This window comes from Aegilops tauschii, chromosome 4 (genome assembly GCF_002575655.3).
Source record: "Aegilops tauschii subsp. strangulata cultivar AL8/78 chromosome 4, Aet v6.0, whole genome shotgun sequence".
Classification (NCBI taxonomy): Eukaryota; Viridiplantae; Streptophyta; class Magnoliopsida; order Poales; family Poaceae; genus Aegilops; species Aegilops tauschii.
Genome location: NC_053038.3, coordinates 426,509,213 through 426,529,810, shown reverse-complemented (window position 1 = coordinate 426,529,810; position 20,598 = coordinate 426,509,213). Strand labels below are relative to the sequence as shown.

General features: G+C 45.7%; 1 protein-coding gene and 1 pseudogene across 1 annotated transcript; both read left to right on the top strand.

Annotated features, from left to right (window-relative positions):
- Window positions 1-207: 207 nt before the first annotated feature.
- Window positions 208-13,753, top strand: LOC109771389 (nuclear pore complex protein NUP133-like; annotated as a pseudogene).
- Window positions 13,754-14,417: 664 nt separating this feature from the next.
- LOC109771387 (conserved oligomeric Golgi complex subunit 6) lies at window positions 14,418-20,110 on the top strand. The gene is made up of 11 exons (XM_020330079.4): window positions 14,418-14,791; window positions 14,893-14,945; window positions 15,254-15,401; window positions 15,530-15,637; window positions 16,100-16,167; window positions 16,589-16,712; window positions 16,820-16,966; window positions 17,131-17,391; window positions 17,471-17,755; window positions 18,566-18,709; window positions 19,410-20,110. Exons 1-11 carry the CDS (start codon window positions 14,576-14,578, stop codon window positions 19,923-19,925), a joined length of 2,070 nt encoding a protein of 689 aa, XP_020185668.1. The 5' UTR covers window positions 14,418-14,575; the 3' UTR covers window positions 19,926-20,110.
- Window positions 20,111-20,598: the final 488 nt, after the last annotated feature.

Below are 20,598 nucleotides of genomic sequence, written 5' to 3'. Positions count from 1 at the left end.
CTTCTACCAAATCTTTATAGTAGTGAGTTCTTTAAAAAAGGAAATTTAAATGCATTTGGATCGGAAGAGTCGTGAGAGAAGTAACCTTTTCTATTTCTCTGTTTTTAAAACCATGTATTACACAGAGGCCCTTAGCTCCAACCTCCAACTAGCGTTTCCGTATTTCTATCTCTAAGGAGGGGCAAAACGCAAAGAAGAGAGAAAAGGAAGAAACTCAAAACACTAGTAAAACCCTAGCCCACCGGAGGAGAGCGCCGAAAAAAGGCCGGCTAGTCGGAGAGCTTGAGGCGGCCGCAGCACAGCTCGTCCGCCGCCAAAGATGTTCTCGCCGGCGATACGGAAACCCCACTTCCACCGCAGGGAGAAGGAGGAGGCGACCCCTTCACCCCCTCCTCCTGCTCCCGCCCACTCCCCGTCGCCTGGTGGATTCGCCCTCTCTGACCGCCCCGCGACTGGCACCCCGGCCCCATGGACCACCCACTACTGCTCCCGCCCACTTCCGTCTCACCTGTCTTCGATTTCACCAGAATCACCGCATTTCACCGTATGCTTGTATCTAGTCGAGGCACCGGAAGCAAGCGATGCGCAGGAACCCCTTTGCCATCCTCACCGTAATAGGCTAGCGCGCTCACAGTTTGACACAGTTCGCCTAGGTATGATGTTTCTAAATTCTGTTTCTCTGTGCGAATTTTTAGGATTTCGACATCAAAGCAAACCGACAGGGCCGGCGATTCTGACCAGATCCAACCAGTGCGCGTAGCAGAGTTTCCCCAAGTCGTGAGGAATGCACAAGCCAACCTTCTGCAGAGGAATTTTGCCGGTAACTGGTTTCTCTTGGGTGCCTGCGCAATTTTTCTTTTGCTAGTTTGTTTCTACCATCCTGAACTGTAGATGCCGTTTATGTATCCCCTGTAGGCAAGAGCATGCTTGTAGGTGGCATTGACAAAGAAACATCCCTTGCATGGATGATATGTGGAAATGAGCTTTTTGTCTGGAGCTACTTGGCTGCTGTTGCAAAAGATTGTCTTGCACTTGAGATCCCGTCTTCGCTTGTGGGAGACAAAGATGGAAAACCCCTCTCTGGTAACCACTGGACGGTTTGCATCATGAGATGGCATAGTAGTGGTCCATCAACAAGGAACAGTGGAGATATGTTGCACCGAAGAAGTTCGACTGGTGTTATCCTCTGCAACAGAAGAACACAAGCTATTGCGTATTGGCCTGATATCTATGATGAAAGTAGTAGCAAGGGTCCAGTTCTTAGTTTATTCGGCCACAGTGACACATCTGCAAGTGATGCCATATCTGGCTGTTACAGGTTTAACTCGCTAATTGCAGTTTCCGTTCCAGGAGCCGCTCATGAATGTATTGCGATTGCTTCTGAGCCAACCGGTGCTTTATGGTTGTTTCAGTGTTCACCACTGAGAATTCACCGAAGAGAAGTCCATCGTGATACATTAGGAGATAATGGTACTGATCATTCTCAGAAAAATAATGGTGGAAGATCCTTGGTTTGGCTGCCAAGCAATGAATCATCCGAGGCTGCTGAACGGAAGTTCTTTTTGTTGACTAGCCAGGGGATACAATGCTGGGGCATCTCACTCTTGCATGGAATCAATGTAAAAATATTAGGGTCTCAGGAAATTGTTGGTAGTGATGGGGAGTTGGGCATAAAAAAGGACATAGCTGGTCAAAAGAACATTTGGCTTTTGGACATGCAGATAGATGAGCGTGGGAAGGAATTTAATATTCTTGTTGCTACCTTCTGCAAAGATCGGGTGAGTGGGTCAAACTACACTCAGTGTTCACTTCTGACAATGCTGTACAAATCTAACCAAAAGTTTCCATCGGAAAACAATGTGGTTAAATGTGAAAGGTTTTTGGAGAAAAAAGCTCCTGCTCAGGTGATAATCCCTAAAGCCCGAGTGGAGGATGAAGAATTTTTGTTCTCCATGAGGCTAAAAACTGGCGGCAAGCCTTCTGGCTCAGTGATCATCTTATCAGGTGATGGAAAAGCAACGGTGGCCATCTATTGGAGGGGCTCCACCCGACTCTATCAATTTGATCTGCCTTGGGATGCTGGAAAGGTTTTTGATGCTTCCATTATCCCGTCTGCTGAGGACAGGGATGAAGGAGCTTGGGTTGTTCTGACAGAAAAGGCAGGAATTTGAGCAATACCTGAAAAGGCTGTATTAGTTGGTGGGGTTGAGCCTCCAGAGCGCAGCTTATCACGAAAAGGTAGCTGTAATGAAGCGGTCGCTGAAGAGAAAAGGAGAAGTCAGGCATTCAGTGCTAGTATTGTTCCCAGAAGAGTTAGCTCTGAGGCTTGGGGTGCTGGAGACAGGCAAAGGCCAGCATTAACTGGCGTAGCTCAGCAGGCTGTGGTTGATGAAGAGGCTGAGATGTTACTTAATCGGCTGTTTCATGATTTTATTTTGTCTGGTGCTGTTCATGAGGCACTTCAAAAGCTTAGAGTAGCAGGGGCATTTGAGAAAGAGGGTGAGATGAACGTATTTGTTTGAGTAAGCAAATCTATTGTAAACACATTATCTAAGCACTGGACAACAACTAGAGAAGCTGAATTTCTTGCTTCAACAATTGTTTCATCCCTTGCTGAGAAACGTCAAAAACATGAGAAATTCCTTCAATTTCTTGTCTTGTCCAAGTGCCATGAAGAACTCTCTTCAAAACAAAGTATGGATCTTCTCTTGCCATTATTATCTTTTATTTTTATTTTGGACTCATATTATCCCTGTTACAAATAATCAAACGGAACCATTGGTTATGTTACTTATTGTTCTTGCCTGTCTGCTATCTATATTACACATTGTTGTCAAAACTGATGTGATCTTTCTATTATGGTATCTTGTGTATGCTATAGTATCTGTTCATCATCAGGCATTTGTCTTAGACCACCCCTCCCCCTTCTCTTGAAATCATTAAATTTGTATTGTAACAATGTGTAGGACCTAGAGACTACAATATCGATTTATAGACATAAGGGGAACTGATACTGTTCTATGAGTTCATTTTCTGACCAAATAATTTTCATTATGCTTTTGAAGGGGAGCCTTGGCGCAGTGGTAAAGCTGCTGCCTTGTGACCATGAGGTCACGGGTTCAAGTCCTGGAAACAGCCTCTTGCAGAAATGTAGGGAAAGGCTGCGTACAATAGACCCAAAGTGGTCGGACCCTTCCCCAGACCCTGCGCAAGCGGGAGCTACATGCACTGGGGCTGCCCCCCCCCCCCCCCCCCCCCCCCTTTTTGTTCCATAGGAGCTGCAATGCTAAGTGTCATGGAACATGGAGAAAAGCTCTCTGGAATGATCCATCTGAGAGAATTACAAAATGCGCTTAGCCAGCAGAGTTCAAGCACACGTTTATCACCTCAGTCCAAAACCCCAACTGCTGGTGCACTGTGGAATCTCATTCAGCTGGTTGGTGAGAAAGCTCGACGGAACACTGTTCTATTAATGGATCGTGATAATGCTGAAGTTTTCTACAGTAGAGTTTCTGATATAGAGGATCTATTTTATTGTTTGTCGCATCAACTTCGGTATATTATAACCGGAGAAGAACACCCATCTGTTCAGATGCAACGTGCACTTGAGTTATCAAATGCTTGTGTGACCTTAGTTCAGGCAGCATTGCACTACAGAGCGGAGTACAAGGACTGGTATCCTTCTCCTGAAGGACTGATAACATGGAACAGTCAGCCTGTAGTGCGGTCTGGAATCTGGAATCTGGCATCATCTGTGATGGAGCTTTTGAGAGAACCAGGATCTGCAGGCATGCCAATGAAATCTAATCTATGGTCTCAGCTGGAAGGACTCACACATATACTGCTGGAGGGATATATTGGTCTATTAACTGCCAAATTTGAACGCGGGGAGGACCATGGTGTGCTAGCCCAAGAATACTGTGAACGGAGAGATGAGCTTCTTGGATCCCTTTATGATCTTGCAAAGCAAATTATAGAAGCAAAATATCAGGTTTGGTCTAATTCTACGCCACTATTTTCTTAATGTTTTTCTTGCGCGTTTATATTTTGCAAGTTCATGATGTCTCTTTATTTCCTTGTACTCTTATCTTATTGTTCTATCTTAGAATTCAGTCTATCCTTTATTCCCTCAGAAAATGGTGTGGTTAGGTCCATAGCTTATTTTATATGATTAAGCTGTCTTGTATCAATTTGCGGACTGTTGAGGTTCAAACTTGTGTTATACTTGTATGTATGCAATTGTAGTTCTGGAGCATTTTGTTATTTATGTATCAACTCACCCTTTCAGTACGCAATCTGTGACATCGACATTCAGATGAGATTTTAGTGGTTTGCTGCTTGGTTGACTCTTTGGTTGATTTCCCCTAGTAACATTTTCATTGAAGTGAATATGGACTATACAAGTATACATGCATTGACTAGTAATCTCTCATCATAACACGTGTATGTTTTGTTCATCTGACATGAATGTAAGTTTGTATGCATTAACATAGTGGATGATAGCTTGACATCAAGTAACAAAGGGCAGTTTCAGCTAGAATGACATTCCAAATAAAAAAGAACCATGGCAAAGGCCTATTTGGACAATTAGTAATTTAATTAACTCAACATTTTTCTGGATTGGCCCATCTGCTGTTGACAGTTTCTTGACAGGATGTGTTCATACTTAACATGTATCATTTTATAAACACTGTCAATGTTGGCTCTACGGTTTTATTTGATTTTAATATGGTACCACCTAATACATGCCCGTATCTACCAGGAGTCAAGTGAAGGCAATGACAATCCTGATCTGAAAGAATCTATATTTAGAGAGGTCACTTCTCCTATTTTGGCAACAGCTAAACGGCATGAAGGGTACCAAACGTTGTGGCAGATTTGCTATGATATCAGTGATACTGTTCTCCTCCGCAATCTTATGGTAAAATCACATGATCATATCCCCAATTTGTCTTGGATCAATATTTTTTTAGTACCTAGCATATTTTCCACTCTCGACCAAAAAATTGTTATGGAACACGGCTCTTATGTTGATCTTGTGTTGCAGCATGATAGTATAGGACCTCACGGGGGATTCAGTTTCTACGTTTTTAAACAGCTAATCAGCAGCGGGCATTACGCTAAGCTGTTAAGGCTGGGAGAAGAATTCCAGGAAGAGCTGGCTAATTTTCTGAAAGACCGTAGCGATCTTTTATGGCTTCACGAGATATGCTTAAATCAGTTCTCAACTGCTTCAGAGACTCTTCATACCTGTGCTCTGCTTTCAAGTCCTGGAGAAGATGCTGACCTAACAAGCACCAGAAAGTCGCTGTCCTTTGTTGAAAGAAGACGTCTTCTCTATCTCTCTAAAATGGCTGCAACAGCAGGTTAACTATTTCTTCTGTTATACTTTCCTTCTATACCACCAGCTATGTCATGATTTATGTAACCGCATATTATATAAGTTTATGTAAAACTGGCTTCCAGTATCATCTTTAAGATGGACAGCAGTAGTTTATCAAGTGCTAAGCAAATGCGATGAATTCTACTCCCTCCGTTCCTAAATACAAGTCTTTTTAGAGATTCCGATTGAGACTACATACGGAGCAAAATGAGTGAATGTACACTGTCGTGGAATTAACACGTCAGATGTCCTTAGTGTCAGGACTTAGTCGTGAGGCCAACGCATCTATGTGGTAGCTTGAGAGGGGTTGAGCGGAATTGAGAGACGCAACACAAGACAAGGATTTAGACAGCTTCGGGCCCCGGGAAACATCATCCGGTAACAACCCTACATGCTGTTTGAGGCTAGGTCTCATTATGATCACGGGAGAGTCGCCGGGAACCGGCTCTCGGTGTTTAGCCCTATCGATTGTTTTTCGTCCCCTCTTGGGGTGCCCTGCCCCTCCTTATATAAGTTAGAGGGGCGGGTTACATGTGGAGTCCTAGTAGGACTAGGACTAGTCTATCTTCTCTTACAAGTTAATTACAAGTCCGGGTCTTGCTTCCTCATAAAGGAAATATTCGTCATCCCTTTCTTCTTAAGCCGGCCCATCATAAACGTGAGCCGGCCTTCTGGGCCTTGGGCCTTGTCTTCTATCTGACCCGCCGTTGAGGTTATCAGTAAGTCACCAAATACTCGCCGGGTCTCTGTGAGCCGCCAAGTTCGGCCGGGTCATACCGCATGGTATATCCCCGACATTAGCCCCTAGTTTAATTTGGATTTATCCGTGTTAAACTGATCCTGCAATATAAACACAAGAACAAATTTGACAGGTTGTGCTCCGGGTTAAATATTCTTGTAAACCGGCACCTGATCATCCTTGAGTCCTTGACATTTTCTCCTGGAATATCCGGGTCAATCGGCCAGCTTCAAAGTCAATTTATTCACATTAGTCTCTTGTAGAGAAATATTGTAAAAAATAACCCACTTGAATCGGCTTCCAGAACGCCGGCTTAAAACATATTGGTCTTCAAATACTCATCTGACTTTCAGTCGGCTTGAAGAGGTAAAACTTGCCGGTTTATCGTAACCAAAATTGTCGGCTTGTAAATATTAATAGCACCGGGTCATAACTGTTGCCGACACCGGGTCATGATTATTGATGTCGCCGGGTTGTAGACACAGGGTCATAATGATTGGTGACGCCGGGTCAATCTGGTTTGCTCAAAACAAAGAATTTAAAAATATTTCTCCCTTATATCCATATTACCTGTAGCCCCCAAGGGCCGGTTTAATCAGCATGAATAAGCCGGGACTTATCACCATGGCTTTAAATAAAATCCAGTTGTGTAGCCCCCATGAATCGGCTATAGTCATAGTAGTGTAGCCGGGTCATCCTAGAATTGTCTTGAATTGTTGCCAGGAGCAATTGGTAGCCCCCAAGGGCCGGCTCATTTAGAATGTGATGAGTCGGGTCTTCAATGAAGTGAGCAAAAACTGACTTTGCATTAGCCCCCAAGTGCCATGGTGCCTGCTGGCAGTGACATGGGACTTGCATATTTGATGTAATCTCAACTTGAATAATGTAGCCCCCAAGTGCCGGGTTGTAAGCTTGCAGCGACTCGGGACTATTCCTTTCATTGTAGAATAAATCATATCCATTGATAAAATAATAGCCATTGCGCCAAAGCGACTTTGAAAACCTCAATCATAATATTAGTTACTGATAACCATAATAAAAATCAGCCATGCTGGCTATTAAACATTTGAATAACCCGGTTTGAAACCTCAGTCATTCAATATCATAGTGAAAATCCAGCCAAGTTTGGCTATTTAAGGATTCAAATACCTTATCTGTTGACAAGTAAATCCGGAGGTTAAATACCCGGCGACTCTTGGCTGATGGCAATTTATTACGCCTCCATTGTAAGCCGGAAATTTTATAACCCGGCGGCTTATAGCCTTTGAGAAAACCAAGAATTGACAACCCTTTTGAGACACCAATTTCAATCTTTGATGATGGGCTTGAACTTAATCATTTATGTAAGTCATAGCCCTGTAAATCCTGCACAGAGTTTAAACAACATAAGCCCTGGCGACTTTAACGTTAAAAGCCAGGACGGGCAACCACCCAAATGTAGTCTTATCCTGCACACAAGTAGATCACAAAATCCCTTGGCGGTTTACCGCAGGGCGGGTCATAATATCTTACATATAACCACTGTGATATTGAATTTGTACTGCCGGTTTACATGACCTGTGCAGTAAGGGTGATAACCCAATCCTTAGAAGCCAATGCTTCCACATAGATGATGATTGTCATAAGCTGGCGATTTACCATTGAAAATCAAGCCGGGTTAAATAACAACCACTCATATACACTTTAGATATGAAAAAGAGCTTCAAATAAAATCCAAAAATTGTTTGCAAAAAGAGACTTCAAAATTTTTGAGGCTTCTGATTCGAATACGATCAGAAAACCGTCCCAAAGGGGTTAAGCTAAGATTCGAATACGATCATATAGCCCCCAGTGGCCTTGGCGTTGCCGATCAAGAGGGTACCGACAGCTATGTTCTCTTTGGTTCGAATACGACCTATGTTTGAACAGGAAGCCCCCAAATGACCTTGAGAGTTGTTTAACGACGCTGATTCGAATACGATCCACGTCGGTTCCCAAAGGGGGTTGAGCTACGGTTCAAATATGACCAAGAAACTCCCCAATGAGCTCAGCAGTGCGCCGATCAAAAGGGTATCGACAGCTATGTTCTCTTTGGTTCGAATACGACCTATGTTTGAACAGGAAGCCCCCTAGTGATCATGAGAATATTTAACGACTCTGATTCGAATACAATCAGGGTCATACCAAAAGGGTTAAGCTAAATTCGAATACGATCAGCTCCCAATGGTCATTAAAGCAGGGTACCTTGAGCCGGATGTTTGAACCGGATATGAAAGCTTCAAAACCTTGCGGGAGAGAGAAATCTCTTGAACCGGATTTTAAACCGGAATCATTATTTTGAACCGGCAATTTTCTGACGGCCTTTAAATTTTCATCAATATGGTAGCAGCCTCCGGAACCGGGTTATCATTCCCTCCAACGACCCGGGGTTCCCGAGTCATGCCATTGTAGCCCCCGAGTCTTAAGTCGACTCAAGGAGTTGGCTTAAGATTCTCCGTAGTTGACCGTGATATAGACCGGTTTGAGTCCTACATGGGAGAACTTGCAAGCCAAAGTAATTGCTCTTTTTAAAGAAAATAATATGCAATATAACATATACTGGATGGATTTCACCTGATATGCCAGACTAGTGATTTATCCACCGCGGAATTGTAAGCCAGCGTGGACGGGAGAGTCGGCCGCAGAAGCGGACTGGTGAGTTATCTGTGGTATTGTAAACCGGCACAAATGGGAGAGCCGGCGCGGTGTTGTTGTTGCAGACTAAGCCACAGAGGCGGCGGTTCGCACCCACATTTATTCATAACATGACATCGCTTTTATAATGAACATCAGTCCTGCATGATTAAAATATACTGGCCGGAATATTTATTCCTCAAATAAAATAACCTGTTATGAAACAGTTTGGACAGATATCACCTGAGCGGACGACAGATGATTTGGTCCACGCGCAGTCTGGCGCAGATACATGTACTTTGAACTCCGTACATTGTAATTAGTAGTATGTATCGAGGTATTTTTGTGTTGACCTGCGAGAATCCTGGCAGATACTGCCACAACTGACCGGCCACTGATTTTTGTCCTCATTAGAGCCAATGAACAATTTAATATTGTGCCCTTCGATGAAAACCTTATAGGGCCCGCCTTGTCTGGTGATATGCTAACAGTATTGTTACCAACAGCAAGCAGAATCTCCAATATATCCCTTGACTTCTTTTTCTCCTAACCCGCCCCCTCCTGTCCCTACCTTAATTCAGCAGAGGAGTGGGCGAGAGCAGGGACAAGCAGTTAAGCCGGCGGTGAGGGCGGTGACCAGGCGGAGGCAAAGCAGCGCAGCTGGACTCGGTGAGTTAGCAAGCACGGGCCCCGGTAGGTACAAGAGCCGGCGCTGGGAGGCAGTTCGGAAGCGCTGGCGACGTGAGGCCACATCGGTGAGACGGGGCCACAATCGCGACGGGTCGCAGCGGCGGCAGATGTGGTTCGGTGGCCCGGGTCGCAGCGGGATGGCGGCTCAGATGGGCCATGGGATCAGCGGCTCGTCGGCAGCCGGCGACGGGTCGACGGAGTGATGACTGGTCAACAGAAACACAGCAGCAGCTCGGCGCCGGGGGGCGAGCTTAACGGCAGACAGGTCGGGTCACGGTGCAGCAACTTGATGGCGACTTAGAGACCGACAAGGCGGCTTACAGCAGGGGCTTGATCCGGCGGCGGTTCAAGGGAGCATGCGGCCGGAGTGGAGGTGGCAACGGGGAAGCCGGAGCCGGCCAATCAGGGGCGCGAGCCAGTGCGGTGATCCGGCGATGCGAAGATGGCAAATTAGCGGCAACGCGGCTGACAGGTGACGCAGGGCGTGCGGTGGCTGCAGCAACACCTCGCCTCCTCGCCTGGCAGCGCAACACGGCGGGTTAGTACGCTGGTGAAGGGGACTCCTGGTGCGGCACGAGGCCTTGGCGAATCGAAGACGGGTTGAGCTTTTGAACCGGCGGGTGCGGTTGACGGAGTGAGGCGGCGCTTGGCAGCTCGTCTCACAGTGGTAATTGCAGTAGAGGGCCGGCTCGGGGCTCAACAGCCGGCGGCGACGATGTAGGCGACTCTCCGGCGGTGGCGACTCGCGTCCAAAACCGAGGCGGTGACTCGGCGAAGGCAGGCGAGCGGCGGAAAGCCATGGCGGCTCAACCGCGGTGGAGATCAGGCGGCGACTCAATGGAGGCGGACGAGACGGAGATGGCGGAGATGAGCCGATGCGACGGCTCATAGTAGTTCTGCGAGGACGGCGACTTGAGGCCGGCGGTCTGAGGTTGTGGCGACTTGCGACACAAGCAGGCGGGTCGTGGCACTTGGCGGTTTGGGGACGCATCCAGGATGGCCCCGCGCCGGTTCATTGGCAGCGAGACGAGCAGGGCCGGCTCACGGGGCTCGGGAGCCGGGTCGCCTGAATGGAGGCGCGGCGCAGAGGACCACGGCGGTCTGCGCGTCGAGGGTTAAGAAGCCGGTGCAGAGCAAACCGGCGCCGTGGCAGAACAACAGAGGTCGGCGGCGGTTCAAGGGCGGTTCGTCCGGCCTGCAGGTGACGGCCGGGGCACGTGCACGACCCGCCGGTGTGGTGAAGCGGAGGCGATTCAAGCGCGGAGACCCGGCAGGACGCTGGAGGTCGAGCGCGGAGGCGATTCAGGCGCGGAGACCCGGCAGGGCGCTGGAGGTCGAGCGCGGGGCGGAGGCGCGAGGCCAGCCGCGGCCAGAGACGGCTGCGCGACCGGGCGGCTCACCGGCGGAACGGCTCAGGCGCGGAGAACCGGCAGGGCGCTGGAGGCCGAGCGCGGAGGCGGAGGCGCGAGGCCAGCCGCGGCCAGAGACGGCTGCGCGACCGGGCGGCTCACCGGCGGAACGGCTCAGGCGCGGAGAACCGGCAGGGCGCTGGAGGCGGAGGCGCGAGGCCAGCCGCGGCCAGAGACGGCTGCGCGACCGGGCGGCTCACCGGCGGAACGGCTCAGGCGCGGAGAACCGGCAGGGCGCTGGAGGCCGAGCGCGGAGGCGGAGGCGCGAGGCCAGCCGCGGCTAGAGACGGCTGCGCGACCGGGCGGCTCACCGGCGGAACGGCTCAGGCGCGGAGACCCGGCGACTCACGGCGGCTCACTTGCGGTGGAGACAAGGCCGTCCGACGGCGGGCGGGTCAAGGCGACCCCAGCAGAGGCAAAGCAGCGGCGCAGCAACGACCCGGCGGGTTGGATGCGCGAACCGGCGACGGCGGGGGCGCAGTGGGTCGATGAGCCTGATGTTGGAGGAGTCCAAGCCCGTGGATCACCCGGGTCCGGGTCGCTGACTGATTTTGTTAATAGAGATGATGGTTACTGCCCATAAAATTTCTGATCTCAATCCAGTGAACTCGAAGTTGATGCAGATCCCTCCAAAAAATTGGTCTTTTCTTTATCCAGACGCGAACTTCTCAATCCCTAAGATGAAATCCCTTCAAGGACTCAACACCACCGTGCGCGAGCCCCACGGTGGGCGCCAACTGTCGTGGAATTAACACGTCAGATGTCCTTAGTGTCAGGACTTAGTCGTGAGGCCAATGCATCTATGTGGTAGCTTGAGAGGGGTTGAGCGGAATTGAGAGACGCAACACAAGACAAGGATTTAGACAGCTTCGGGCCCCGGGAAACATCATCCGGTAACAACCCTACATGCTGTTTGAGGCTAGGTCTCATTATGATCACGAGAGAGTCGCCGGGAACCGGCTCTCGGTGTTTAGCCCTATCGATTGTTTTTCGTCCCCTCTTGGGGTGCCCTGCCCCTCCTTATATAAGTTAGAGGGGCGGGTTACATGTGGAGTCCTAGTAGGACTAGGACTAGTCTATCTTCTCTTACAAGTTAATTACAAGTCCGGGTCTTGCTTCCTCGTAAAGGAAATATTCGTCATCCCTTTCTTCTTAAGCCGGCCCATCATAAACGTGAGCCGGCCTTCTGGGCCTTGGGCCTTGTCTTCTATCTGACCCGCCGTTGAGGTTATCAGTAAGTCACCAAATACTCGCCGGGTCTCTGTGAGCCGCCAAGTTCGGCCGGGTCATACCGCATGGTATATCCCCGACATACACTCTAAAATATGTCTACATACATCCATATGTAGTTCTTATTGAAATCTCTAAAGACTTATATTTAGGAATGGAGGAAGTATGATTCTCTCCGTCATTGAAATTTGTACATGCTTAGGAATTGTAGCTGTTGCATATTCTTATGGGTGTGCTGCTTAACCTTTTATTATATGGTAAGAGTTTATTTCATCATTCTGCTGAACTTTCTGCAGCACAGGAAATTCCTGATTTTCTAGAAGATAATTTTTGTCAAGGAACAGAATGTTGCATCATTCTTTTCTATTAATTCCCGTTTCTTCTATGATATGTTTTGTTCTTTTCGTGGTAAATGGACTCCTGACATATTGCAGTTTGTAACAAGTAGGTAAGGATGTTGATTATGAAGTGAAGGTTGCACAGATAGATGCTGATATCCGGATTCTAAATCTTCAGGTGAAGTGTCTTAAACAGAAAAAGATGATGTTGTACTTCTGTTCTCTATAATTAATTATCTGCCTCCAGACTTCAGTGTTAACCGGCCATGTATTGAAGTATTCCATGTTTAGAGGCATGGCAGTACCACCAAATTTGAACTCCCACAAAGTTTTACAATGTTGTTTTATTTATCTTTGATGAAAATATATTCAAGCCATACAAAAGAGGATAACTTGCTTGATGGCATGTAGGTGGATGCCTTATCATTTCTAAGGGAAGTCAGAACGCATAGCTGACGAAATAATTTTTACCTTTTTCTTTACAGGAAGAGATTGTTCAGCATGATCCAGAATATGCACAGGGCAAACATGCAAGCAAGCTTCTTCCGCCATCAGAACTGATCGAGATGTGCATGAAGAGAGGCCGCGAGCTTTCTCTCAAAGCCTTCGAAGTATTTGCTTGGATAGGCTCCTCATTCCGAAGCTCCAACAAAGGCCTTCTAGAGGCTTGCTGGACGAACACAGCCGACCAGGATGACTGGGTCGAGCTCTCACAGGCATCAGTTTCAGAAGGCTGGAGCGACGAGGTCATCCAAGAATCTCTCCAAGGAACGGTCCTCTTCAACGCTTCGAGGCTGTGCTACAGCTCGGACGCGGAGGTGTTCGACGGCACGTTCGAGGAGGTGCTCCCCGTGAGGAAAGAGGACGTGCAAGCGAGAGGCCTGGAGGCCAAGTGCTTCTCGGTGGAGGAGGTGCTGATGCAGCACGACGCTTTTCCGGACGCCGGTAAGCTGATGATGACGGCGGTGGTCATGGGCAAGGAGCTATCCTATGCTGCCCCGGCAGATGAGCCTGTGGACATGGACTCGTGATCATGTCGGAGAGGGAGGCGTGTATGTAGGCTGGAGTTCCAAATCATCAGTGCTGTTGCTTTGTGTGGCCATGCAATCGTCGGAGTTATTTGGTTGACTGGAATAGTAGTAATTTTTACTCCGTGATGGCCATGCAATAGTAAATTTTACTCTGTGATACTGATGTCCATTGTCGGCTGTAAACCTTTGTAGAGACTGCAACATTGTCAGCTCTTGCCTTTTTCTCTTATTAGCTCGAGCTGTATTTTGAAAATTGAAACATGCGTCGGACGTGGAGTTTCTACATCAGGGCTCAAATGCTCTTGGGTGAACAGTAAATTAAAAAAAAATCAAAATTAAAAAAAATCTTTTTTTGTGGCAAAATTTAAGGAATGTTTGGAGTGTATGCAAAACTCCCATCATGCAATCACATTGGCGAAAGGCGTGGTAAAAAACCTGAAATCGATACTCTGAAAATGTTACTTTCAAACGTATTTTGGAGCTTTGATTTTGTTTTTTTGTCACGATTTTCACCAATGTGATTTCGTGATGATATTTTGCATGCACAACAAACATTTCTTAAAGTACGCCAAAAAAAGATCAGAACTTTTTGATTTTTTTCTATTTTTTTGGTTTTACTAAGCCCGGGTGTAGAAAGGTACTTTCGACATGTGTCAATCTTTTTTCTGATACAACTTTTTTTTTTGAGAAATTCTGATACTACAACTAGCTGGCGTTTTGTTGCTTAAAATATTAATGCGCGGAGTTAGAAAATCCAAAACATTCTTGCCTTTTTTTTAGAAGAACAAAAAGATAACCTCTTTCCACTGACAGTGGTAGGAAAATGTGGGAACCAAGAATTGTGGCCCATCTGTGGGTGGTGCAAGCCCACTTACTTGCCGGGCTTCTTATGGGCTCTAAGTGAGCCTGCCTTTGAACCCAACACTGACAGACACACGGCGGCACGGCGGCACGGCGGAAGCCTCACCTCCCCCAGATCCCAGACGGTCATCACCAAACTCCTCGGCAGAAGCGAAGGGAGGAGGGGAAGATCACCTGCGAATTGAGATCGCGAACTCGGTGGCGTTGCGCGCAGCGGCGGGGCGGCGGCCAAGCGCGGCAGGATGGCGGCGGCGCTGGCGCCGGGGGTGTCCCGGAAGCTGAAGAAGGTGCTCGAGACGCGGACGGACAGCCCAGATCTGCTGGCCTCGCTGGGCGCGCTCTCCACCTTCTACGAGCACAACACCCCGCAGGCGCGCCGCAACCTCAAGTCCTCCGTCGAGCAGCGCGCGCTCGCCATCAACCGCCACTTCCTCGACGCCTCCCTCCCCGCCCAGAAGGTGCGTCCTGTTGCCGCATTGCTGCCCGCCTCTCCTCCCCACGTCGTCCGTTGGTCGATTGGTGCCTGATTGCTTGTTTTCCTTTTCTTGTTCGCGTGCAGGCGTTGGATCGCGTCGAGGGGGAAGTGCACGCGCTGGACGATTCGTGGAAGAAGTGAGTCCATTCTGGCATTCTCTTCTTCTGCTCCGCCTGCCTGGAAATGGAACCTTAGTTTATTTTCTGATATTTTTTGCGCTAGGTTCAGCTCAAACCTGTAGATTTAGGGGAATTGTCACATTGTGTGAGCACATGTTTTCACTCAATCTTTGTGAGTTTAGATGTAGAACCTGCAGTTAGTGTTTTATTACTGGTCCTAACTAAGACATTGGAGTAAATATAGATAATGCTAAGCTGTAGATGCAAAAGGTTTCTAGCAGGATCAACCGGTTTAACTTGAATGCTATTCACCACCATTGTGTTAGGATTGAAGAAGCATTGAGCAGCTGTAGTGCAAGTACAGGGGATATCATCAGTACAACGGAGAGGTTGCAACAAGAACTCGAGGTTATCACTCAGCGCCAAGAAATTGTATCATGTTTCCTGCGGGATTACCAACTTTCAAATGAAGAGGTACTACTCTCTACTTAAACGAAATCAGTTGTTCCAATGATTCTTTGGTTGCTATGGTGTGATGTCTTGCCCATCTAGTGGCACGACAATCTGTAGTATGTTTATTCACAGAACCTTATCTTTAATAGATACATGCACTGCGGGAAGAAGATATAGATGAAAAATTCTTTAAGGCACTACTGCATGTCCAAGAAATCCATTCGAACTGCAAGGTTCTGCTGCGAACACACCACCAGGTATTTTCACTTTATCCTTGAGATTTTTTCTTGCCTTAATTTTCTAGATCACGACAACATCAACATTTTCTCTTGCCAGTCTTTCAACTCAATTAGAAGAATGGATTCTCAGCTGTCTGTCATAAATAGGCTCTTCCTCGGGAAGGAAAAAAATCCTAAAAAAAAAACTGCCATATATAGCAAAAAAATCCTAAAAAAAACTGCAAACTGAATGTGCCATATATAGGGAAAAATTCCTAATAAAAACTACACAATCGTAAGGAATCTTAGTTGCTCTGTTCCTATGAAACGAATGCCATATATAGGAAAAAAAAATCCTAAAAAGAACTGCAAACCGAATGAGCCCGTAAGGAGATGACCCTACACTCCACCAAGAACTAGACGCTTTGACACTGGGAACCTATTTCTAATAGCTGATTCCATAGAATATTTGTGTTAATGCCCTATTTTTTATTTATTCAGCGTGCTGGTTTGGAACTTATGGATATGATGTCCGTGTACCAAGAAGGAGCTTATGAAAGATTATGCAGGTACTGGCCATCGTTCTATAGTCATCTAATCTTTTGCTGTTCCTTTTCCTTTCACTGGATGTCGTTGTTTTTTACTCAATAATTGGAGATATATTTCCGCTCACGCACTTTTGCTTGCTTTTACTGCTACTGACAATATGGCACCTAACATTTCCTTGGGATGTTCTTTTGTTAACTTTGTAGTTCTTGTTTTATGCTCTAATTTGACCTTACCTACCGTTCCAAAGCTAGTGTTCAACGTTCATCTATACTTGACTTCATTCACTAGACAGTACTGAAAAATAAGTTCTCATGATAAGTACTGTTGAATGAACTGTTGCCGAATACCTTGCTTAAATTTGCTATTGTGCTGTGTTCTATATAACATGATCAATTGACATTTGATGTTCAAGTTTCATAATTCAAATTTCCCTGCCATCAGGTGGGTTCAAGTTGAGTGTAAAAAACTAGGTGATACTGATAATCCTGAAGTAAGTGAACTTTTGAAGAAGGCTGTTCGGTGCCTGAAGGAAAGGCCTGTTCTGTTCAAGTACTGCGCAGAAGAGGTATGTCATACCTTGTAAATAGTTATGATACCTGAGTTTACCTTCTACATAGTAAAGTTGCAGTTAATTCAAATAGTGTCTGATAGTTTAGTTATCCACATCCATAGGTTGCCAATATGAGGCATCATGCCTTATTCAGGCGGTTTATAAGTGCTCTTACTAGAGGTGGACCCGGAGGGCTCCCAAGACCAATAGAAGTGCATGCTCATGATCCTCTTCGTTATGTAGGCGATATGCTGGGATGGCTACATCAGGTGATTTCCTTGGTCTATCCTTGTTAATAGTCAGTATGCAATGAGCTAATTAATGCTTGTTAAATAAAATCCCTTCCAAATAACATGCATACATACGCATCATTCATCTGCAACATAAAGATATTCCTTTAGCCTTTCTAAACTTCTGGCTTTAATGTTTGAAGGCACTTGCATCTGAAAGAGAGCTTATAGCTGCGCTGCTTGATCCGGATGCAATAAGTGACAGTGGTCCAGCTAATCATCGTCATTCTGTAAGAGAAGGTGATTCATCCAAAGGAGAATCTGATTTCACTTTTGTTCTCGATAGAATATTTGAAGGGGCATGCCGACCGTTTAAAGTTCGAGTCGAGCAAGTTCTGCAGTCACAACCAAGTCTGATAGTTTCTTACAAACTTAGTAATACCCTGGAATTTTATGGTTACACGGTGAGTCTGAAATTCTAGTTCTGGCTATTTAGTAAAGCTAAGATTTATTCAGTTCACACATGGTCCTTTTCTATTCTAGATATCAGAACTGCTGGGTGTAGACACAGCATTGTGCAATACAATATGGTCACTTAGAGATGCAACTCAGCGGACATTCTTCAACATCCTGAAGAGCCGTGGAGAAAAGTTATTGCGATATCCTCCACTTGTCGCGGTTGACCTCTCTCCCCCACCAGCAGTGAGGGAGGGAGTTTCTCTTTTGCTTGAGCTCATAAGTACCTACAATAGCATGATGATTTCTGCCTCTGGAAAAGGGTTAAACTTTGATCCAGTCATTTCTGCAATACTGGATCCTATAATTCAGGTAAGCTTTCTGCATTCGATGTACTTTAGTTTGTACAGATGTCTAAAAAGCATGTCCGGCAAGCTGAAAATTTATTGCTCGATCTGACTAATTTTTACCCTTGGCGCAATTTTGAATTTTGATCCTATCAAGTATCCACTGAGCACTCTATATTATTATTTTTGTAATAATAGGATTTATCTTCCTATCCTCTATGTCTACAGTAATGTTATGTGACAATTCTTGAAACTAGCAGTATTTCAGTGTCTGTATTTGCCATCAAGTTATCTTCCGCTCAAGCAAGCTATCAATATTACACAATTGCTTAATATCTCCAAAGTAATTATGTGTTTTAGTTTCACTTCCAAAATATTTCATTTCATTCTAGAAGTTTTTGTGGCTGTTCCATGTGGATGTTTTTTGGGTAATCATATAGTATAAAGTAATGCTAGATTGCACCTAATATGAAGTAACAAGTGTGTACGTTTTACTCATTTTGCATCAGTACTTGTGATTTGTAGAAACTAATATATTAGTACTCCCTCTGTAAACTAATGTAAGAGTGTTCAGATCACTACTTTAGTATTCTAAACGCTCTTATATTAGTTTACGGAGGGAGTATGCAATAGTGGAGCCAGTTACTACAGATGACATGCTATCGGTGCAAAAGGCGTTCCATATCTGCTGTTCTTATCTTTTACAAGTAGTTTTGTTATTCCTTTATTGTTGTTACCACAGAATGTGACGTTATCTGCATTGTGGTTTATCGGGAGTCCTCATCTACATGTGGTACTGTTAGTGCTAATCCTGACTTCCTGACCTACTCTTCAGATGTGTGAGCAAGCTGCAGAGGCACAAAAGTCAAAAGGTGCACTTGCACGGCGTGGTAGAACTAGTTCTGAACCTATCGGAAGTAAGAGAGATTCAATCTCAGTTGATGCTATTCTATCAAAGAAATCATCTACATCTGTCCTGGTTAGTAGCATAATTCTTTTTGTTTACCATGTGCATCGTAATGTGAATCCCTTGGACCTGTGACTATTGTGGAGCAACCTTTGTACTTATGTTCTGGTCATGAACTGAACTAGTAAAATAGACAGCCTTTTTTCTTTCTGTTGCCAGTCACAACCACACACCATACAGTTATTAGACTAGTAAAATACAGATGGTACAAGTCAAGAAATTTCAAAAAGTTCACTGTAGCCGCAACAGTGAAACTGGCACCTTTGCTAGTGCAAATTGTAGAGAAAAAAGTGGAGACAACTAGCGGGGCAGAGATGGATAAGATCAAACACTTCCATTCATTTGGCGGTAACACTATTCGACATGGGAAACACTTATGATATAGTAATTGATGAACTGATCCTACATGTACCGATAGGCATGCAATTCCAATTCACATTCCTTTATACTCGCTTTATGGTCCCAGAATAAAATTATAATTGGCTTTATGAGGAGCAGCCGGTGTTTTGGATTTCATGATTGCCTTGTTCAATTTTATTTCATAACCTTTTGGGCACTGATCAGATTAAAGAAACTGTGATTTTTTATGCTTGGATCAGAAACCTTTTTGCTTTAAGCCTTTGACTGGGTAGGCTAGCTCGCTTTAGCTGCGTAAATCAACTTTTAGACATTTGCTTACATCCAAGTAATTTCAATATTATGCAATGTACAGAGTGGTGAATCTTCGTCAAAAGTTTACCTCATCAACTGCTTATCAGCTATTGAGGAACCATTGATGGATCAGGAGGTTGCTACAAGCTATGTTAAAAACCTTCGCTCTATGATCGAAACACACGCGCGTGCCTTGGTAGATAAAGAAGCTGATAGCATTCTCAGTAAATGTGGATTGTCAAGTAAGATGCCATACATAAAGAACTACAGCTCTACTGACGGCGAGGATGATGCAAAACCTCTGGCAGATGTTGTGGAGACATCACCACAAATGCTTCTGGAGTGCTTGAAGGCATTCTATGGTCTTGTGACTGGAACAGAAGGCTCCTTGCCGGAATTCGAGCAGCTGCAGGTTCCAAGGTTACGCTCAGATGCGTGCTACGGTTTGGCGAGAGCTCTAGCAGAAGCTTACGAGCTCATTTACAAGGCGGTGATGGATCCAAAGAACTGTTATCCTGACCCAAGATCGTTGGTCAAGCATTCGCCGGAGCAGATAAGAACGATACTGGAAATCTGAGGTCCACAGACCATACCTTTTGATACATGTAATGAGAGGAGATTCATGTTCAGAATCACTGTGATGTATATTACCTGCTAAAATCTGAGGTTGCAATTTCTTCCTGAAGAAATACTGAAGTGGTTACACCTTTTAGTAAACTGTTATATCATATCTCGAATACAGGTTTGCTTGTTTATAAGAAACCACATGAGTCATTGTCGGATTAATGATACCAGTGGTATACCAGAGAAGAAAAACATTCCTGTATTGAATTGTAGATTTGAAGAAACCAGATTCCAGGATTTCCGAATTCTTGCTTGTATAGGGTTGAAAGCGATGCCGGATAACTGCATCCAACTTGGCAACTAGAGTCGAGCAACTGCTAGTGGACAAGAGGCTCTCATCAGCAAATTGGCAGAAGATGTCACTGTTTTCCTTTCCGCTGTAACCTTCCGCAAAACGTCGGAATTAATTGCATCCTTACTGTGTTACTTTCAATATTACTAGTACTACACACGAGCAGTTGATTTTGATGGAACTTTGTGTGTGTGGCCCCCATATCTGATCTCTTTTTCATGCTGATTTGGCGGATGCAAGCTGTAGCTGTTGACTGCGGCGACGAGCGGAACTCGGAACTTTGGCCGGTGTGGAAAGTGGAAGCAGCCGCTAATCAGGATCCAAGGCCGTTTCT

What these genes read in the sequence shown, in the direction of transcription:
- LOC109771387 (XM_020330079.4), top strand. Translation starts at nt 14,576, where the DNA reads ATGGCGGCGGCGCTGGCGCCGGGGGTGTCCCGGAAGCTGAAGAAGGTG. An exon ending in TCAAGTACTGCGCAGAAGAG is followed by an intron (nt 16,713 to 16,819) that starts GTATGTCATACC and finishes CCACATCCATAG; the next exon opens with GTTGCCAATATGAGGCATCA. An exon ending in TGCTGGGATGGCTACATCAG is followed by an intron (nt 16,967 to 17,130) that starts GTGATTTCCTTG and finishes TAATGTTTGAAG; the next exon opens with GCACTTGCATCTGAAAGAGA.